The sequence below is a fragment of the Coccinella septempunctata genome, chromosome 6 (assembly GCF_907165205.1).
Source record: "Coccinella septempunctata chromosome 6, icCocSept1.1, whole genome shotgun sequence".
Taxonomy (NCBI): domain Eukaryota; kingdom Metazoa; phylum Arthropoda; class Insecta; order Coleoptera; family Coccinellidae; genus Coccinella; species Coccinella septempunctata.
Genome location: NC_058194.1, coordinates 28,882,484 through 28,905,982, shown reverse-complemented (window position 1 = coordinate 28,905,982; position 23,499 = coordinate 28,882,484). Strand labels below are relative to the sequence as shown.

The following is a 23,499-nucleotide window of genomic DNA, read 5'->3' as shown; positions in this document are numbered from 1 at the left end:
CAACTCAGTGGGTCAGAGCTCATTGAGATCCTTTCGATATGATTTCTAATGAATATTCTCTCAAAATTTCAAGGTTTAGTTTACACCCATTAGGTAAATTTTGATATGCAAACAAGTCAGTCCAAGATCAATCAATGGATCTTGAAATTGAGAGGTATAGTTTTTCCTTCAGAACTTTAAGCCTTTGAAATCAGCTGATTCGATTTGAAATTGTATTTTTATATCTTCTTAGGTCGTCATATGATGGAACTAAACACCGATCTTTGGAAAATCGTTAATTTATGGATGAATCCAAGCGAAAAAAGTATCTGAAAGCTGACGTAAGTCAGGTGACCATTCGTCTAGAAAGACACAATAATTTTTCCCCCATTTCCAAACACTCGGCATTCCTCCTTTTCATTTACATCTCATTGAACCTATCACAAAGGAAATATAACAGGAAAATTGCGAATAAACTTTCATCGCTTCCTCCTTTGTGAATCCTCCTGATGCTGGGAACAAAATTACGTCAAAGGCGGAATGAATTCGATCTCCTGATGGAAAAATAATGCGGGGTTGCTAATACTTGATATATTCCAGGAAAACCCATTTCCGGGTAACCCACGATACCGAGGTGGGACTCCATATTTATAACGACCCCGTCGATGCCACTGAATATTTATGACATTCATGTTTCCAAGTGTTTGATGCGCCCCTGAATCAGGGTGGAAATAAATCGATTAGTCCCTTGTGATTCGGTTATCCGTTGAAAAATTGAATCATCGTATACATATTTAGGGACGGTAGAGTGGTTTCGTGAATTTCGCCAGAAGCAAGTTATAGGGTGGCCACTCCTGAATCAAGGTATCGATGGAGAAATCCAAGGTTTTCAACTGCAAGGAAATGGGCCCGAGTAAAGTTGGAGGTCAAGTCTGACATGAAGATTTGAAGCTTAGAGGTAACGTTTGAGGTGCTAGTTGAATATTAATGTCACCGGAATATCTTCCAATCCTGTAGCAGGAAAGAAAAAAGAGCCAACACATCTATGAGGATTTTTCGTTTACTTTCCTCCCTTGCCACCTCTTCTGGTTGAGAGTAAGTGGAAATCCGATGATCAGGGTTAAATTTTTATAGGAAAATAAAGTCCTGAACCCTTTCCGGGAAATATAATATTATATGTCAGTGTTTTCTATCCATACGGAGGGAGAATTCGAGAAAATTGCTAGGGGATTTGGCGAGAGACATCCCAACCTACGAATTCCCAGGTGAGGAATGTAGAACCTATCAAATTGACCCAAGCAATCTCTGAAGACTGTCCTAGATAATAATTTATTGCTGGAATGTTTCCCGCCAGATTTATGGGTAGGATATACTTGATCCGATGATGAAAGAGCTGACTAATAAATAAAACGGAGCTCAGAGCAAGAATATTCGTACTACCTTAGGGCTCTTCGAGTATTCAGCATTGCTGGGAGGCAACTATTGGTTCACTAGGATGGCAAGTAGTTGGGGGTCTTTCCAAGATGTAGGATTTGAAAACGATGTAGACTTCTTAAACCGAATTGTTACTATGGAGGACACTTGGGTAAATTTCTACGATCCAGAAACAAAGCAACAATCGATGGAATGGCCACACTCTGGTTCTCCAAGACCTAAGAAGTTTCGTGTCCAAAAATCAGCTGGAAAAATTTTTGCTTCAGTTTTTCGCGATGGCCATGGAGTAATCATGATTGATTTTTTGGATAAGGGTAGAACAATATCCCGAGATTACTATTAGGCATAACTGACCACTCTACGGGAAAAAATTAAAGAGAAAAGACGCGGAAAGCTATCCAAATTTCACAAATTTCATGTTGCCATGCAAAAATTTCGTGATTTAGGGTTTGAATTACTAGAACACCCCCCTTATTCACCAGTTTTGGCTCCATCCGACTATCATCTCTTTCCTCAACTGAAAAACAGTTCAAAAGGTCGTAAATTTTCTTCCAACGAGGAGGTTATGAAAGCTGTGGAGATCTGGTTTGCAGAGCAAGAAGAAACATTTTTCTTGATAGGTCTAGAGACGTTGCAGGTTCGCTGTAATGAATGTATCCAATTAAGAGGAGAATATGTTGAGTAAGAAAATATTTTAACATTGAAATTTTGTTTGGTGCTACAGTAGGCTAAGAATGTCACACAGTATACAAGCGTATTGTTATGGAATTACTCAAATGCAGCACCATCTCCTTGATTCTCATACATCCTCCACATCCTTCATTTCTGGCGTTCATCCAAAGCTCAACCTCGGTATCTCTCAACATGTTCAAACAGGTTTCAACCGCCCACTACACACATCCTCAAGATACCCAGAAATTCGCGGGATTACAAACGAATTATAGCTTTTCGTTAACAAATCACATCTCGGCGACAGAGCTGCTTTCAATTCGAAGCTCAAGATCGTGATTTCACAGTACTCCACCCTGAACTCATCAAGTGAATGGTTTATAAGTGGATCCTCGTGAACACATTCCGAACACGTTCAATGTCGCGAATGTGGAAACACGGCCCGGAAGGGTATAAGGGAATTTCACGCATTCGCTTAGGCAGGCAATAAGAATTCAATTACATTGTTTGGAGCACGTTCCTGCGCTTGAAACAGACGAAAAAACCCACGGATCCGGCCGCAAAACCATTCAATGGAGGGCTACGAAATCCGCTGACCCAACATTCCAATTTGGGCGCCTTCACTTTGACGTTTGTTTAACCTGAAATTCGGTTTTTCCTCCTCAAATAAGGGAAACGACGTTATCAGTATTCGTGGTAGATTTTAAGCTGCATGCCTCTCATATCAATGGTGGATCATGTGTGATATTTTTTTTTTACATTTTCTCACTTATGCTCATCTCACGATGAAATTAACTGAGTAGCAAATGAAGTGGAACCTCTGAAAAATTTCCCAAGTTTGACTAGTTTATACCTTCGACATCAGTTTGTTTTTTTTTAACCCCGAGATACAAAGCCTTATCCTTGGCATATGCAGAGTAATTGTTTTTCCATCGCTTCTCCTTGTACAATGTGACTGTGAGGCAGAAGTTGAACCAAAAAACCACATACGAGGATATATTGAAAAATTCTTAGCCTACTATAGAACCAAACATAATTTCAATGTCAAAATATTTGATTACTCAACATATTCTCCTCTTAATTGTATACATTTACTACAGCGAACCTGCAACGTCTCTAGACCTTTCAAAAAAATGTTTCTTCTTGCTCTGCAAACCAGACCTCCACAGCTTTTATTACCTCCTCGTTGGAAGAAAATTTACGACCCTTTAAACTTTTTTTGAGTTGAGGAAAGAGATGATAGTCGGATGGAGCCAAATCTGGTGAATAAGGGAAGTGTTCTAGTGATACAAACCCTAAATCACGAATTTTTTGCATGGCAACATGAGATTTGTGTGTAGGGGCGTTGTCCTGCAAAAACAAAACACCTTTGAATAGCTTTCCGCGTCTCTTCTCTTTTATTTTTTCCCGTAGATTAATCATTAATGTCGAATATTAATCTCCAGTTATTGTTCTACCCTCATCCAAAAAATCGATCATGATTACTCCATGGCAATCCCAAAAAACTGAAGCAGGAACTTTTCCAGAAGATTTTTGGACACGAAACTTCTTAGGTCTTGGAGAACCAGAGTGTCGCCATTTCATCGATTGCTGCTTTGTTTCTGGATCGTAGAAATGTACCCAAGTCTTATCCGTAGTAACAATTCGGTTTAAGAAGTCTACATCGTTTTCAAATCGAGCACAGATCGAACGCGATGCTTCTACCCTTGCAAGCTTTTGGTCAACATTCAAATATTTGGGGATCCAATTTGCAGCAATTTTTCTCATGACCAAATTGACGTGAACTATATGATGAAAGCGTTCATGTGCAATATTCAGTCATCGATATTTTTGGGTACTCACACAGAAACTGGCTTTTCCGATCGGTCATCATCTTCCGTGGAAAATTTACCTCTTTTGAAGCTTGCAGTCACCAAGGGTATTAAGCATATCTTCTTAAGTCTGCTCACCTCTCAACCCTTTAAAGATTTGAATTATTGAGTACTGGTTATAGCAAGCAGAACAACCACTTCATTTCATCAGCCACAAGCTCTCAAACATTTTCATGGTCATCTTCAGGGAGTCACAAGAAGGCACAAACGTTACACAGTTACAAATGAGTAAGCTACAAAGAAGAAAACATACAGTGAAATGGCTCCCATTTCTGTGAGTTTCTTTTAGTAGCTTACCATTTGTAATTGTGTTACATTTGTGTTCTTTTTTCAGCTTCCTCCTCTGGTGAGGAGGAAAGGGAGTTTATGTTGGGAGAGAAAATCCATAGAAATTCCATACCCAAGGTATGCTCTTCCCAAAACATCATTCGTTTACTTAGTACACCCTTATCTGACTTCATGCTGCATCGCTTTCGAGCAACAGAATCTCCAATTTCCAACAGCGTTCCTCGACTTCTATTGTGTCGCAAATGACCGATGTGATGCCAAGAATTCCACGTCGATTTCCAAGAATTCGCCCAGAGTTCTTCCCGAGACAAAGCCTTTCTATATTATTTCGTTTGCCGAGCGTAGACCGGTCGGAAACTCAATTAGAAACACAATCAGCCATGATTACTCTCCATCGTCCGACTGCACAAAGCACTGACCGGTTCAAATATTCCCAGTTAGAGAGCAATTGGATTTGCTTGATTAACTAAAGGATTGTATAACTATTCGACAAACGGATCGCCAGAATTTATTGCCGGGATCCGTGAGCCGAGCCGATAAACTGGATAATTCGATAACTTGTATGCATTACTTGTGTGTCCTGGGCGCTTCTTAGTGGTCCAGGATCAATATTAATATTCCTCTTAGATTGGAAGTTCGATGTTATCGAGAGGATTAATGCAGAATGTCGATTCGAGTAATCTGTTTGTTTCCAAAATTTTGGTTGAAGGCAGTGTATCAAAGGAGGCTTTTCAACATTATTAACCATATCTTGTCATCGGCTAAGGCTCAGTCAGCAAAGGACTTGCAGTTACCAGAGAGTGCGGTTAGGGATGTAGGATTATTAGGGATTCAAAGGATACATCGATGTACACTACAACAATACAATACATACATTCACGATATTCCGAAGAATCCAAGAACCATGCTAACGTTATATGCTGCCAACACAGGCATAGCAACTCGACACCGCAACCCAGAAGTAATAGAACGAGTTCTACAAGAAACGATTGACGAAACGAATGACTGGTGCATAAAGTGAAAAATCAAGCTCAATGGACAAAAGAGCCAAGCAATATTACTACAGAAGAGAAGACTGCGACCCACAACGAATCTAGAAGTTGACGGCGAAGAAATCGACTGGAAAAATGAAGCCAAATATTTAGGAATAACACTTGACAAAGGACCTACTTGAAAAAGTCATATTAAACAAGCACTCGACAAAACGAAAGCAGCGATGAATAGATTCTACCCTCTGATAGGAAGAAGAAGCCCCATGTCGAAAGAGACAAAATTGAAGATAATCGAAGCCGTTGCTAGGCCTCAACTGACTTATGGATCAGTTGCCTGGGGTTTCGCGGCAAAGAGCCATATCAAAAGAATTCAGGCCACTGAAAACATGCTGCTACGATGTGCAATAGATGCACCTTGGTTTGTCAAGTTTAGACAGATTCATAGGGACCTAAAATGGGAAACCATAACGGAATTCATGAACAGAAATGCAGAGGAATTGTTCGAAACAGCGAAAAACCATCCGAATCAAGAACTCAGGAGACTAGTGGACTACGACCCAGAGGAAGACAAAAGGAGAATGCGAATTTACCGAAGGAGACCAAGAGATCAATTAAAAAGAGATTAAAATAACAACAGAAACTTCTTGAAAAATCCAATTAAGTGTTATCCAATAGAGGATAAACACATAAATCCCAGCACGATAGTGTACGAGAAGAAAACCGACTAAGAGATGAACGGTTAATAGGCAAATGCCCGAGACCAATATTCAAGAAGCAGTTAAGGATTTTTAGTGGATCTCGAGCTCAGGAGAGTGAGAAACCTCACACTTGTTCCCCCTCAGGAGAGGGTGATTCGTCTGACTCGCAGATTTTCCCCCTGCTACACCAAAAAAAAAACAAACAAAAAACTGTAACAAACTACAACAAACTACAACAAACCAAAATTTCGGTCAAAGATTTCTGGAAAATCATATGTGAGGCAAAGAAGATGAAGAAAGAAGACGCAATAAGAGATTCGAAAAGTACCTACATCAACCCAGGAGCTGTTGGTGCCCATAAACATTTACAATGATAGTAGCAGTAGAGTAATCATGACCTTTTTCTAGATTCAGATCAGTTGGATCACTGAGGCCTTTCCCTTATCTATTGAAAAACGCCACTCATAATATTTTCAATCCGAGAACCTCATTCTAGCTTTAATTTTGTTGCAGATCAGGAATACTGGTACGAACAAGCAAGGATATCGCTGAGAAAGAGGTTACAGTATGCAACAGATCTCAGGCCACATGCAAAGAATGTCCTGCTCTTCGTTGGTGATGGTATGGGCGTTGCCACAGCTACTGCCGCTAGAATATTGCGCGGGCAGAGAATGGGGAAGAAGGGTGAGGATCATGATTTGGCATGGGATACATTCCCCGCAGTGGCCTTTGCGAAGGTAAGTTCACCAACCTCTTAAATTGACCTTCCAGTTCTCATTTTGTTGTCTCTATAACCATAATGAGTTGTTCATATGTTTCATTCATTTCTCTTGATCGATCAGTCAAGGACAATATCTGTCAGTTCACGTCCTTCAAATTTTTTTATCAGTAGAGATAACAAGAAATAGGACAGCCTATGAAACACAACTTGTTAGCGTAAGGTATCATAAGAATCTCTTTAAAATTATGGATTTCATACTCATTAACAGTGCTCTTCTGTTTAGGCTTCACAGAAGCCAAATCAATATTTTCGGGGACTGACACAGAAACTGGCTTTTCCGATCGATCATCATCCTCAATGGAAAATTTACCTCTTTTGAAGCTTGAGGTCCAATTTTTCACGGTCGTATACGAGAGACATTGATTACCAAGGGTATTAAGCATATCTTCATAAATCTGCTTAGCTCTTAACCCTTTCAAATACTTGATGATGGCTCGATAAACCAATTTTTCGATTTTCACAATTTCGGAAGACATTTTCTTCCTTTTAATTCATTGCGTAACTCTGGTTCACTTTTTCGACCTCAAACTTCACACTGTTACTTCTAATGAGTTATTGTTCGTTGTTATGGTAACGCAATATTTTTTATGCATGGAATTGGTCTAGGCTAACTAGATATCAATACATCCTCGTATCAGTGTTGAACTCGTCATCTCATCTGACAATTATAATTGCCCATATGCTAAAAAGGGAGGCCTTTTTTGTTACATCGTCATGCCAGTGACGTTGTCCTCCTACAACTGACAGGCCGCAAAGTTCCCTCAACGCTAACCGTTGTTCCTGATTCATCCAATCGACTGGAAATAGACCAATTACACAATGATTACAAACCAATGTTGATATGTAATTAAGGTTCACCATGTCTGTACGTCGTCCTTAGAGATTAATTATAAGTGAACTTGCGACCAATATACAGACCCAGTTAGCTTCGATCAACCACTTTGAAGTAGGTGTATGTGTGGCGTCTGGGGTGCCTTCCGTCTAACGGATCTGATTTGCCTATTTAGGCCCTCATTAACCCGATGAATAGGCAAATATTCAATCAGTCTTTCGCAGCCCTTGAACAACAATCAATAACCTTCTGGTGCATTAAACTCGCGAGATGAATCGATTTGTATTTTAACATAATAAAATGGATATCGGTTTCGGAATACATCATTCTGTCTGATGGGAAAATTGGATAATATCAGCGTCTCGTTATGAAGGATGGTGGGTGCAGTAAATTGGACCATTAAATGCTTATAGTTTTCGCATTAAGTTGACATTGCTCGTTAGGGTTTCGGGATTAACTTCACTCTCCTACCTCCTACTGACAAATCTGTCCAACAAAATGTGAAGACTGTTCGTTGTATACAGACTAATATCATTACAAATGTATGAATTGCATCAAGTGATGTACAGACGGCTGTGCCACCATGTCAAATGGACAGGGAGAAAAAAAAACCATGCACCTTCACAGGGTGAGTCTTTCACTCGTACAAATATTTCAACAGTGTGTTTTTGACGTCAAAACAATACTTTTTTCTGAAAAATTTAGTACTTTGGCTGAATACAACTCTGTTTAAAAGAACCTTAGATGTGTTATGTCACAGATTTAGTTGGTTATGTTTTTCCAGGGGTGGCACAGCTCATTATGAAGAATGGCTATATCTTTTCATCGGGGCCTAATTGGAAAAAATGGTATGAAAAAAAAAGTGTTTCTCTTGACCTCAAGAATCTACTGTCAAAATATTTATTCGAGTCAAAGACTCGACCTGTATATGCTGTTGGCTATTCGAGGATATAGCTTTATAGCCGGGCTCACCCATATATCATGTTTGGTATGACCTCCACGTGGCGTATTAGATGAGCTGATGTAATCCGGATAGGCTGTGTGGCTAACACAAATCTTGGGGCTAGCACCCCAGGGTTTCCTAGCGGAAAACGATAAGTGGTTTACTCCAGTACACTTCTAATCCACAGAACGATACAATCCTGTCAGAGGAAATGCCAGTGAATTACCCAGAATGAATTAATCGGAATTGAGCAATATAAGTCATAGCATCTGAAGATCCACAAGACTCAGGATCAGAACAGGTTCTAATTTATAACTTATAAAAACACTAAGACAAATTTGGAATAATCTCATTATTTTCAGTGAACATAATTTATATGACGACCACTTTGGAAAATCTGAGTCTTTGTTAAATCAGTATGGAGTTTACCTTTTTTAATAGTATAACAGTAAGGGAAACGTTTTGCCCTAACAGAGTTGTGATTGTATCAGAGAGGGTTAATGAGTGTTTTCTCAGAACGTTTGTGGTTGGATTGCCATATTCATTCATTGCTGTATCCCGATTACCGGGAATAAATCTACAAAAAAAAATGAACAGACTTATAATTTCTTAGGGCTAATTGCGACTGTGTGCCCTCCTGTGACTGAAGAGACCCAACCGTGACCTGCAGATCCTTCCACACTCCGGGCATGGATAGTCACCAACCAACCAGATCTGGCCGCCGCTGTATTCTTCTCGAGTCTCCATAATAACTGTGCACCATAGACCTCCACTGTGATCTGTCTAACGCTAGTTGTTCCCAGTTATGATTGGCATTAACTGATTGCAGGGATTGATGTAGGGTATCCTTAAACCGCTTATACTGGCCTCCTGGTTTCTGGGCACCCTCTGTGAATTCGCCAAACAGAACTATTTTGGGGAGTCTTGTGTCTTGCATCCTCAGAATGTGGCCGCTCCATCTGAGTCGGGCCCTCGTTACTTGAGTCTCAATTGTTGTACAACTCGCGCGTTGCAAGACTGCATTCGAAACTTTGTGGAACCATCTGATGAGCATTATGTCTTAGATGACGTTGTTGCGTTTGTTCAAGCTGTTTAATATGTCGCCTGTAGGTCGTCCAGCTTTCGCTTCGGTAAAGAAGCGTTGGGAGGACCACTACTTTGTAAACAGCTGTCTCAGTGTTCAGATTGAGGTCGTTATTTTGAAACACTCTATCCTTTAGCTTCCAGAATGCCCGCGATGCCGAATTCATACGGTTGTGTATTTCCGTGTCTAGGTTAGCCCTAGTATTTATGAAGCTTCCCAAGTATTTGAACTGCTCGACCTGTTCTAGAGTCTCATTCTCCAGGCTGATATGTGTTTGAAGGCTTTCTGGGGGACTTTCCAGGATTTTGGTTTTGTCGATATTGAGTTTAAGGTCTAAAGCTTCGTGTATATATTTTTAGGTGTCCAGCATTATCTGTTATCCACTGGGCTGCTAGCGATAAGTGCGCAGTCGTCTGCATATTGAAGTTCCGTGATAAACTTTGAACGGGTTTTTCCTCTGAGGCGCTTCAGGTTAAATAGATTTCCATAATGGCTATGATAACTGCTTCAACAGGGAAACACTGTTGACATATGTTACCATCCTCGGCTGTTTCCAAATAAAACGCGTATTTCTGGATAAAGGGGATAAGCTTTCCTGCGCTCTGTTTCAAACTGGTTGATTGGCTCTTACTTTCTTATACGTTATCCATCTTCCTCATATCTTCTTACTTTCATTTTTCGAATTTGTAATTGTATTCAATAGTTCGAGAAAAATGATTAACGTTTTTTCCGATCATTTGATGAAGTCAACATCGAGGATGCAGACAACAGGGCTATCCTTGTGAACCCAGGATCTAGAAATCTCCATTATTTTCTCCAGATACCCAATATTGAAATTCGAACAGCCATTCATAGCTCCGCCAACCATGCCTGAAGCGTCCAGTGCTTGTTTGCAGAACAATAGGGAAGCCACAAATAGACTTGTGAAAAAGTAATTAGTGTACACAAGGTTGCGCAACCGGCAAACATTTTTTTGTGACCCGTTCATCAGAATTTCAACGCGGACATCCGTGCTTTTTCACCTGTCAAACTTCCATTAGCATCCGGCGTAAAAAAAGCGCGGATCACGAATTGAATTTCGGCGTCCCTCTTGTTTTCGCCCGCCGCGTGTTAAACCGAATTGTATTTATAATTGAACGCTAATAAACATCCCCCGAACGGCGGAATGGGTGACACGTGGCTTTCAATTAAACGGAAACAAAAAGCCGTGCTATTCGTGGCCACTAACTAATTGATAACGGCATAAATCTTTCCGCAGGATGGGATTTTCGCGAATGAAGGTTGTACCCTCTGAATTATTCATTTAATTCGAGGGGTCTTCGTGAGATATCACAAAGCCGATTTCTCACATATTTTATTGTGTACATATTCTCATGGGGCATTAAGCCGGAAAGGGTGAATGGATTTCGTGCGATACAAGGTACAGGTTGGAATAATTTAGCAGCCTACTCTGTCGTCCTATTTGAGTTATGGTTAAGGTATGGAAATGAATGAAATTGGATTGATGAGCATTCGGCATACTGGTGACACACCTACGCCTCATATTTGTCCAGAATTCACAGAGGTTTAATAGTGACTTGGACGAATTAAAGTTTCATAATAGAATTAACAGGACTCTGACAATAAGAGCGAGAACCCAAGCTGACCATACAGGATAGCAGAAAGCTGATATCTCGTCTGCCACTTTTGGCTCTAACAGAAAAACAACAAGAGCGATTGCAAACCGTTGGTTCATAGAACCTGGGAGTACCATCATTGGTAAATATCAACTGTTCAAAGCAAGGAAAGCTAGCCAATTCTTCACCATATGTAGGGGAGACTGGAGCTAGTAGTCTTGTTCTTCTTTTGGTACGTACCTAGCAGAAGTTAGACCGCTAGAGTCACCCTCTATCGGTCTGAGACTCGCTGACAAGTTCTACGAGTGGACAGAGAGGAGTCCATAAGAATAGTGAGTGTTGTTTACTAGATGTGTTGTCTTTAACCACTCATTCATTCATTGCTGCATCCCGTTACCGAGAAGAAATCTACAAAACTACTCAAAAACAGAACTATCGGTGCGATCAAACTATAATTTCTTAGGGCTACTTGCGACTGAGTGCCCTCCTTTGACTGAAGAGACCCAACCGTGACCTATAGATCCTTCCACACTCCGGGCATGGATAGTCACCAACCAGATCTGGCCGCCGCTGTATCCTTCTCGAATCTCCATTATAACTGTGCACCAAAAACCTCCGCTGTGATCTGTTTAACGCTAGTTGATCCCAGTTATGATTGTCATTAACTGATTTCAGAGATTGATGTAGTATATCCTTGAACCTCTTAACTGGCCTTCTAGTTTCCGAGCTCCCTCTGTGAATTCGCCATACAGAGCTATTTTGGGGAGTCTTGTGTCTTGCATCCTCATAATGACCGCTCCATCTGAGTCGGGCCCTCGTTACTTGAGTTTCAATTGTTGTACAACTCGCGCGTTGCAAGACTTCTGCGTTCGAAACTTTGTGGAACCATCTGATGTGCATTATCTGTCTTAGATAATGTTGTTGCTTTTGTTTATTCTGTCGCCTGTAGGGCGTTCAGCTTTCGCTTCCTTAAAGAAGCGTTGGGAGGACAACTGCTTTGTAAACAGCTGTCTTGGTCTTCAGATTGAGCTTAGTATTTATGAAGCTTCTCAAGTATTTGAACTGCTCGACCTGTTCTAGAGTTTCATTCTCCAGGCTGATATCTGTTTGAAGGGCTGACAAGGTGACAATACAGGATAGCAGAAGGCCAATATTGAGTGTTCCACTTCTAGCTCAACAACAAGAAGCAGTTCAAAGCAAGGAAACCTAGTCAATTCTTCACCATATGTAGGGAAGACTGGAGCTGGTAGTCGTGCTGTTCTTTTGCTACGTACGCACCGTACCGGAGGGTGACTCTACCGGTCTGACTTGTGTTAGAGACCGGTCTGAGACTCGCTAACAAATGCTACGAGTCGACAGAGAGTAGTCCATAAGATATGTGAGTGTTGTATTTCCTAGGTTTGTTGTCTTTAACTCCTACCCATCTTTCGGTTGGAATATTTAAACATTACAGTGTACTGATGAATGGACAATGATCCGAAAACCAGTCTACAGTTCTGTTTAGTCGTTTCGACTTCTGTGGGATTGTAGGCAATTCTACGGTATCGTCCTCTCCAGTTTGGTCTTCAACTTTGTTAACTTGTTAGATTAATAGTGAATAGAATATGCTCAAGAGTTTCTATAGTGCATCAGCTGCACAGGGAACACACAGTAAGTCCTATTTTCTTTGAATGTTCATTGAATAGGTGCCAGTCATTGCCTCAATCAACAGACAAAGCTGTTTGTTTTCTCTCAAGAGCTAGATTTTTTGACCTCAGGCTTAGAAGTGTCCCAACGAGAAGGCTGGACTGCCTGATACTACTTTCTGGGCTCCATTCAGAGGAAAATTTTCTGTCTAGCCCTCTGATAAATGACTGTACAGATGGTCAGGACCAACATAGCATAGCTCAACGCTAAGCTTTCCTGCTTTCGTCCATTAAGTATGAGTTGACATGTTCCTCTGAATAGGATCTCAATGTTCCCTGACTGTCACAACATATGCGGATGTCTTTTCCATAGCATCCTCTGCGGATATTCTCCAGTATGAAGGAAAGAACACATATAGTTCAGCCTGCACCATAGAACAGTCTTTTCATAGGGTTATGGACTGGTTGACCCTCCAGTCCCTGTGGACAGGACAGAGCCATCGGTGAACCAAGTGGGACCTTCAGGCACCAGAAGCCTGTTTGGTGGAGACCATAGATCTATTAGAGGAACTATTACCCTTCCCACGCGGTCCACCCTATGGAAAAGGGATGCATTGGTATCCTTCACCATCTGAACAATCCAACGCCCATGTGTTCAGACTCTAAGGGCGAATCTCATGCCACCTCCTTAACTGCGAGGTGTAGGAGCTGACCATTAGTAGTAACAACTACAACTGTGGAAGAAACGGGAAAATATTGATGATAGTATTGATGGCCATATTGATTCCACCCAGTGTTCCAATTCTCTTCGAAATACTCAACCGATAAATCCCTGTAAAGAAACGATATTTCCTCTAAATCATTGCCACATATTTGAAATTGTTAACGGATCTTTATAACACCTCGCTGGACCTCCTCCAAAACCACCCATAATAATTCCATATCGGAGGAAGCGTAAAACGTCGACGGGCAGCTTCAATATGAAACTAATAAGGACGAACTGTTGATAACGTCAATAACTCCATTCTCCATGTGTGATATTGTTTCATTATTGGGCGGCCCAGACGTGTTCACGAGTCCGCATAGCGGCGCAAATTATTACTTCGGATGCGGAAGACCCGTGGAAATGGCCTTTGACAATTTGCGGCCCGACATTTTGATGTTTGGCGGTCTGGAAGGCCGGAAGGAAATGTCACATTAATCGTGGAAGGTTTCGGGTGCATTTGAAAAGGAAGACGTGATATTTCATTCCGCCCTCCGGTCATTCTAACTTTTTGAGGCCGGCCAGTCGAAATCGAAAGGTTTTTCATAGCTGTCGTTTGTTCCGACGCGATTGATCACGTTGCAGCGGGTCATTTCCTGCCGCTGATGCGGATTCATCGTGCGAAAATGGGGCTAAGGGTATAAGAATGGACTCCGCTATCGAATTGTTCCATTTCGTGGACGCTGATGACGAATAGAAGACTATGGCTCAAAGTTATGAAGGGTATTTTTTCAATAAGTCTGTATGATTCACTGGGTCATGAAATGAGGTGTTTCGCTTTATTTTAAACGTTAGCCTATGGAGAAAATACTTGAAAAATTCCGAACGGACCTTCATCTATCCACTGGCATTGTTAAATCGTGAATGTTAGGTTGCATACCTCGAGTTTGTCAGGCGTTTTTGTCCCGAATGCTGGCGACGCCTTGCGGCGCAAGAAGCATAGCTACTCCTGAAGCTCTTGTGATAGAAAGTCTGGAAATGAATCTAAAAAAAACAAACAGAAATGTGACGAAGCTATACATTCTAGTAATCAGACTGCTGCTGAAGCTCTGAGCTCTCACGACATCCACTCAACGATCATAAGGCAGTATCTTTGCTTTGCACAAAAAACTTATAACAGCGAGGACGTAGCCTCCTCCAGTCCAGAAACTAGAGCTCATTCATTCAGGAACTGAAGGTCTAGCTGTAGATGACGTAGGGGTGAAAACAACCTTAATGGAGGGTTCAATAAACCTTGAGGTCGCAGTCCAATGGACAATGCCAACCCTCAAACCATCTGAAACTTACATCATAGCCAAATATTCAAAAATACCAAACAGTGGGGCAAGTTCTGATGAAACCAAACTCAAAATTTTAATTCGAATGTCACAGATGAAACAACACGCCCCTATTTTACTAGTTCTATTGATTATGACATAAAAAACGTGCCATTATGTTAGCCAAATCTTGAGCTGTTGTTAAATCAACCATCATTTTCATGAAACCCTAGCTACGGAAATAGATAACCTGGCTACATATTATATTAGGTCTGACCACTAAATTCGTGGCCTGTTAGATAAGGGGTAGTTATCCAGAGAAATTGGATGGCTAAACCCGATTCATGGTGGCAGGGACCTATGATTTTGTGAGGCGTAGGGTCCTCCATAATATGGAATCGTTCCAGAAAACAGTAGCAGAGTAGGTACAACATATTTCATCAATCATCAGCTCGTTACGTTTCATATTCTTGAGAAAATCATGATTATATTGTAGTGGGCGCAATCTTATCATGGGGTATATTCTCAGCTAGCCTGATGATGCATAATAAACCGAAATCGATCGCTCAAGAATACAAAACGTAACTTCGTAGATCCATATCTGCTGCTATCATTTTCCCAACTGTGATTACTCATAAACCTTTTTCATCGTTGACATGATGTGATATACCGAGAGTAGTACAGAGCTAGTTTTGTCAACCACATTCAATTAGTCCTGTTGCTTTTCATCTAATGGAGCTGATTTGACTATTCAGTCCTTCATTTACCAACTGAATAGGGAGATATTCAATCAGTCTTTCGCAGCCCTGGAACAACAATCAATAACCTTCTGCTGGATTTAACTCACGAGATAAATTGATTTGTAGATTGCACATGATGAAATGGATGTAGGATTCGAAAGTCATCATTCAATCCCTAATCAAAATACGTTCATATCGGCGTTTCCTAGTAGAGAATGTTGATAATATACCGAAAATTCTCATTTTGTAGGATGTTTGATGTCATCGTTGAACTGAAACTTAGCAGCTTGTTCATTTATGCATTGCTAGAGAGATCCTGTTGGGTGTGTAGAACGTCATTACGTCCTATGTGGCCTGCAGCCTCATTCTGAATCAAAAATTTGATGGTTTTCATTATATCCTACAGTGAGTCTCATTGGAGAAATCTTGAATGAACACGATTGTCAGAGGTCTAGCTGCAAAATGAATTCTCAAGGATTATTTGAACAAGTTATCCTTGACTCAATCGATGAAAAACATAACAGAATATACCTCATAAAACCAAAACCCACGCAGTCCATGTGGAAATGGTTCTGTTATCCCCAAAATGTTAAAAAAGGCACTCTTTATCTTCCCATTAGAATGAATCTGAGACAGCATAAAATGGAGGTAATTCGACCAGCATCTTTCCTCTTCATCCGCTCAACTCCAAATGCATAATTCAATGGATAATCTATCCATCACGAAGTGTCTGCAGTCCTGGCACAAGATAGGCAATTTAGATTGATGGTCTGCGGAGTAACGGAGAGCCAGTGAGAGATTCATAATTGAAATATGATCATCCACCTGTTCAAAGCGAATGGGCCCTACCCTCATGTGTTTATGGAGATTAATATATGATAAACTTCCCCTTTTTCTATTGAACTCGTTCCGTTGGATCCAGTGGGACACTTTGAGATGATGGACTGGGACATTTTTTTATTTGCATCGCATTTCTTTCAGGTTATCTTGAGATTTTCCGCAAGATTTTGATTTGATTCAAAAAATGTTTATTAGAGCGCTCTATGTTGAACTAATGGCCGGTCGAAACATCTAAACGCAACTGTGGACCGGTTTTGGGATCATTGTCCCTCATCCGTACACTGTAGCGTTAAATTTTTAACCGGAGGATGGGGTCTTAAACTGTCTGTGTAAACTAAGAGAGCAACCGAGTATATTTGAATGTTTAGACAGAACATTGAGAGAAATCTGCTTATATTATATCCCGATCAACTTCTACATTCTTGCAGCTGAAGCATTGTATATAATATATACAATGTGGAGGTATTGATTCATGGTTGGGATTTTTTGGAATCACTAATCTGCATCAACAGAGTCCGATAGAGTATGTGCCATTGAATACATCAGCTTATAAACACTGCTGTTATCTTCGCTCATAAATATGGACACGACAGACATTTTGAGGTAAATCTGTTGGATAATCCCGTTTCAATTACGCCTGTATCTCAGAATTGAAGATGGATGCCGGCTATCAATCTGCATTACTAATTTCCTAATGCTAATGTGTTTCCTTCTGCATAATGTTCACGCTATTATAACTGGAGTATATTCTACTGAAACGCTCGCAACCGCATCGCTGGAGAAAAGATTTTCGTAGGAATTGATGGACCCAATTCGTATTTCACATGAAAAGTACTTCAATTTCAGAATATTTGCTCCATTAAATGGATATTTTGATTGGAGCATGAGGTTTTCACGAACTATACATCACCTCATCGAAAAGTATGATGCCACAGAAACATTGTCTTCCTGAACCTAATTTTCACACTGCGACAGCTGCAAGAGAAGGCCCGTGAACAAAAATCAAGGATCTATACAGCCTACATCGTTTTAAGCAAGGCCTGAGACTCGGTGAGTACCCGAAAAATTCTTAGCAGTGTGTAAAAGCCTTCATGCCAACAACTAGACCGCTAGAATACAGCATAATGGCTCTACAACCAACCAGATAATGCTGGACACCTATAAACATATACGAAGCTTTAGGCCTTATACTCAATATCGATAAAACTGAAATCCTGGTAAGTCCGCCAGAAAGCCTTCAAACACATATCAGCCTGGAGAATGAAACTCTAGAACAGGTCGAGCAGTTCAAATACTTGGGTAGCTTCATAAATACTAGGGCTAACCTAGACACGGAAATACACAACCGTATCAATTCGGCATCACGGGCATTCTGAAAGCTAAAGGTCAGAGTGTTTCAAAATCACGACCTCAATCTGAAGACCAAGACAGCTGTTTACAAAGCAGTCGTCCTCCCAACGCTTCTTTACGGAAGCGAAAGCTGGACGCCCTACAGGCGACATATTAAACAGTTTGAACAAACGCAAAAACGTCATCTAAGACAGATAATGCACATCAGATGGTTCCACAAAGTTTAGAATGCAGAAGTCTTGCAACGCGCGAGTTGTACAACAATTGAGACTCAAGTAACGAGGGCCTGACTCAGATGAAGCGGCCACATTCTGAGGATGCAAGACATAAGACTCCCCAAAATAGCTCTGTATGGGGAATTGACAGAGGGTGCCTGGAAACTAGGAGGCCAGTATAAGCGGTTTAAGGATACACTACATCAATCCCTAAAATCAGTTAATGCCAATCATAACTGAGAACAACTAGCTTCAGACAGGTCACAGTGGAGGTGTATGGTGCACAGTTACAATGGAGACTCGAGAAGAATACAGCGGCGGCCAGATCTGGTTGGTCACTATCCATGCCCGGAGTGTGGAAGGATCTGTTGGTCACTGTTGGGTATCTTCAGTCACAGGAGGGCACACAGTCGCAAGTAGCCCTAAGAAATTATAAGACTGTTCGTTTTTTCATGTTATTTTTGTAGATTTATTGCCGGTAACGGGATACAGCAATGATGAATGTCTTCCTGAAGAGAAACTCTGGCTAAATAACTCAAGACATTTATAATTAAAGGATCTAGACCTGGACCTTAGAGCTCGACCTTGATAAACTCATAGATTCTTACAAGGTTTCACGAGCGAAGGAGTCTATCTAGTTCATCCCAAATTGGTCGAAATTTTGCTGAAACCAGTCTTAAATTCTGGTAGATTGCCCGATGTCAATCTTCCTTTCTGTCCTCAACGATATAGACCGAAATAAATGGCCCTTCATGAATTTCTAAAATACCGTTGGATACAACCCATTATTTACACCTTCGCCATAGACACGCACGAAAAGGAAATAGCTTTTATCTAGACCTAATTCGTCTTTGTCAAATCAAGCACCCTCTTCAGTCTACTAGACACACACACGTGTCATTTTTCATCATCTTCGAAGTGAATATGGGTTGTCAAAGGCCGAGTTCAATTTGCGCATTCGGAGTTTTCAATGGTAGGTACGGATTTTCCGTTACGTAGCGGAAAATAAACGTGGAGAGGCTTCAATCGAGGAAAATAAGCAATTTCGATGATTGAAAAGTTGAACCTGAGGGGAATTGATGCTTATGTCTATATGTTCGAGTCAAAGGAAATAACGAGATGAATAATAAGTGCTTTAGGTGAATTTTATAGGTATAAGGTATAAGGAAGAGATATGAAAGTATAATAAAGCAATATTCTCTCTCATATTCTGTACGTAATACTTAAAGCTTGAAAGGTGATTTTTTCGAATACACATCTCCAATGTTCATTCTGATGAGGGGGATTTATATACTGAATAAGATACAGGGCGTTCTTCAAAGAAGGGAATTTTTCTAGAAAACTGTATAAAAAACAGTTCACTATGAAAGAAATAGGGAAGAAGCTTAACCTTTAGAATTCTTACAACAAATACTCTTCCCTCGCATTATTATGCAAATACAGAAAGCGTCAACTGGCGAAAATAGGCCGGGCATCCCCTTGAAAGTACCCTTATTATCGTATTTTGTTCGGGAGCCAAAAACCACTTCCTATACGTTAATCGATAAATCGATACTAAGCATCTCTTGAGATCGGGAAACTGGGGATGCGGTAATTGGGAAGTTCGCACAGATTAGACAAGAACATCTGAACATCGTTGAAATTTATCCACCACCATTGGCATTTATTAATGAAGGAGACAAAATCAATGAGAGGATGAGGGGATGGATATTATCCAGGTAAATCGGAGGGCCAGATTTCCTTCCCCTATCATTCGGTGAATAGAGGCGAAAGGAAATTGGCTGTGAACCAATAATATACATAATGAGATCACAACAATGTTGTGGGGAATTGACGACTATACAGGGTGAGCCTTTGACTCGTACAAATATTTTAACAGTGGATTCTTGAGGTCAAAAGAAACACTTTTTTCGTTTACCATTTTTTTCGAATCGGCTCGGTTCAAAAGATACAGGCTGTTGAAAAACCATGAAAAAATTTTTTCAAGGTTTTATCTTACAAACGGTTCAATCGAATGATATGAATTTCAGATTATAGTTTTCCATTCGTTTGGTGAATCTTTTTCGAACACAAGATATCACCCACGTCTTCCAGTTTTCTCATTATGACCACCACATACTATAAAGATACCAAAAATTCAAAGAACCCAACATTTGAAACTAAGTTGGACGCTATCTAATGAATACTTGAACATTTTGTAAAATAAAAGTATTCCTCATATTTTCTCGTATACTTCGCCGTTTTCGAGAAATGTTCAAAAATAAAAAATATTCGTGAAATTCGAAATATTGGGTACTCTGGCTGAATGCAACTCTGTTTAAAAGATCCACTGTCTAGTATCATAGATTTAGCTCATTATTCTGGATGGAATTTCGTTTGTCCAGGGGCGGCACAGCTCATTAGGAAAATTTAAAATGGTTATACAAGGTGTATTTGAAGTTGAGGCTTTTTTTTCAACAGAAGGTCAAAATGGTTCGTTTCACCAAAAATCACCAATACAACACTTGATTGATGATTACTGAATAGATCCTAATACGAAACTTAGGATTGCGGAATGGTTCTCATTATTTTTTTAGTAACTTACACGATTTTATGAAATGACTCATTTCGATACCAACTGACAGAAGAGACTTAGGACACAAGTGTAAAAAATAGAAAGATACTACAAAATTAGTCTGAATTATTCAAGAATTTTTTCACAATGGGCATCACAATCTTTTTGTTCGAACATCCCAACAATCGTCGTAAAGTGGGATGAAATGGGGAAACATCCTAGCACTTTATCAACATAATTAACATAAATAAGCAGTTTCAAGAAACTGCCTCGATTTTCTACTTTTTTTCACCCTAAATGCACGATACAACCATTATGATTCTCTCAAAAGTGACCTGATGCATCTAATCCGATGAACTTGGTACTGAACCATTCATTGTCCAACCATATGTTTATGTTTCGTTTCGTTTTTGCGATGCCGGAGTCACCTTCCACAGTCCCGTACTTGAAATTCAGTAAAATTTTGTCGAACTTCTAGGGGTTGCATCTCAGCCATCTTGGATATTTTATACGAACAATTTTGGTTGAACGACTTATTGTGATGAGTTCTACCTTTTGTCAAAAAAGCCTAACCTTTGAGAAAACCCTGTATCTGCTTATCAGGGCCGAATCTGCAAAAATGGTTTAGGAAATATCTCTTCATTTTTGATTCGAGAAGTGAATCGGTAAACAAGTCGATACGTCTGTAAATACCGTGTCCCCAAATATTTGTACCTACGTGAAAATAACCGAGTGTTTTCCTCCAACCAATCCAGAATCAGCCCCTACGAGACCCAATTTTCTGGACAAGATCCTCGTGTGGTACACGACGCAGTTTCTTCCGAGAAACGGGGTATCTCTGCCGGAATTGCAAGAACAAACACGACGCCCCTAACTCTGTTTGTTTTGTTTTCAGACGTTCAACATGGACGCCCAAATAGGCGAATCTTCCGCATGCGCAACGGCGCTCATGTGCGGCGTTAAGACCAACTTCGAAACTGTGGGATTGGACGCTAGGGGTCGATTCGAAAACTGTTTTTCCAGCTTTTCCTCAAGAGTATCATCGCTCATCGACTGGGCACAGGAGTCAGGTAAGACAGGATCCTTGCGATTTTAATCCTTTTGCGAAGGAGAATTCGTCCTTTTACACACTGTCTGATTGGCTGAGATCTCTTCCAACTTGTTTGTCGGACTCGGAGATAAACCGCTTAGCGAACTAGAAAAAGTGCATTGAAACTACCGAGTGTCCTTCAGGGTTAATCCTGAAGCTGCGAAGAGATACATCGAACGAGACAAGTGCATTGATATTAGAAACAAAAACAGGTAGATTCATCCTAACCATGCTTTTCATTGAGAGATACTCAGATCAGAAGAATAGTATTAAATATTAAACACTGAAAATTGAAATTTTTGTAATGTGTAGCACATACTGGAATTTCCAGTTGATTATCTATAAAGTATACAAGAATTTTTTCACTAAAGCATATTACTACCTTCATTCCAAGCCAGGAATTAAAATTTTATATTATACCCAATTACAGCCAAATACAGCACTCTCACTCTGCAGAAGAGCTACTATGCCTATATCATAGTTAAGACACATACGCAAAATTTGTTCCCACATCTCAGTTACATGGCAGTTTCTCCTGAAAAATTGGTTATTCAGGAAGGAAAGGTACGGGAAACATGAGAGTCATTATTTTCTCTTCTGGACATAGCGGTTGGCCTGTAGGTAGGCTGACATGACAACCTTGAATTATTTATGTGAAAGGAATATACCATATTTTACCTCAGGGATACACTTCGGTAGATAATAGATTTTCATGGAGAATATAATGTTTCTTGTGAAATCACATAAAATGTCTATCTGCCCAAAATAAACATAGAATTCAAAAGATTTTACGTGAAAGTGGAAGGAGAATGCTTCACAACAAAAGTTATAGAGGCTGAAATACCCCAAGGGTCAGTACTTGAGCCACTTCTGTATAACATATACATTCACGATATTCCGAAGAATCCAAGTACCATGCTAACGTTATATGCTGACGACACAGCCATAGCAACTCGACACCGCAACCCAGAAGTAATAGAACGAGTTCTACAAGAAACGATTGACGAAACCAATGAATGGTGCATAAAGTGGAAAATCAAGCTCAATGGACAAAAGAGCCAAGCAATATTACTACAGAAGAGAAGACTGCGACCCACAACGAATCTAGAAGTTGATGGCGAAGAAATCGAAAAATGAAGCCAAATATTTAGGAATAACGCTTGACAAAGGACTTACTTGGAAAAGTCATATCAAACAAGCAATCGACAAAACGAAAGCAGCGATGAATAGACTCTACCCTCTGATATTGGAAGAAGAAGCCACATGTCGAAAGAGACAACATTGAAGATAATCAAAGCCGTTGCTAAGCCTCAACTGACTTATGGATCAGTTGCCTGGGCAAAGAGGCACATCAAAAGAATTCAGGCCACTGAAAACAAGCTGCTACGATGTGCAATAGATGCACCTTGTTTGTCAGGAATAGACAGATTTATAGGGACCTAAAATGGGAAACCATAACGGAATTCATGAACAGAAAAGCAGAGAAATTATTCGAAACAACGAAAAACCATCCGAATCAAGAACTCAGGAGACTAGTGGGCTACGATCCAGAGGAAGACAAAAGGAGAATGCGAATTTACCGAAGGTGCCCAAGATATCAATTAAAAAGAGATTAAAATAAGAACAGAAACTTATTGAATAATCGAATAAAGTGTTATCCAATAGAGGATAAACACATAAATCCCAGCACGATAGTGCGCGACAAGAAAACCGACTAAGAGATGAACGGTTTATAGGCAAATGCCCGAAACCAATATTCAAGAAGCAGTAAAGGGTTTTTGGTGGGTCTCGAGCTCAGGAGAGTGAGAATCCCCACACTTGTTCCCCCTCAGGAGAGGGTGGTTCGTCTGACATGCAGATTTTCCCCCTGCTACACCAA

At 40.3% G+C, this 23,499-nt stretch overlaps 1 protein-coding gene across 1 annotated transcript in view; it reads left to right on the top strand.

The window, feature by feature from the left end:
* LOC123316023 (alkaline phosphatase, tissue-nonspecific isozyme-like) overlaps positions 1-23,499 on the top strand; it is a 97,755-nt gene that overhangs the window by 31,061 nt on the left and 43,195 nt on the right. The window contains exons 2-3 of the mRNA XM_044901933.1: positions 6,445-6,668; positions 21,426-21,600. Coding sequence (XP_044757868.1) covers positions 6,445-6,668; positions 21,426-21,600 — 399 coding nt within the window. The remainder of the gene's footprint in view (positions 1-6,444; positions 6,669-21,425; positions 21,601-23,499) is intronic.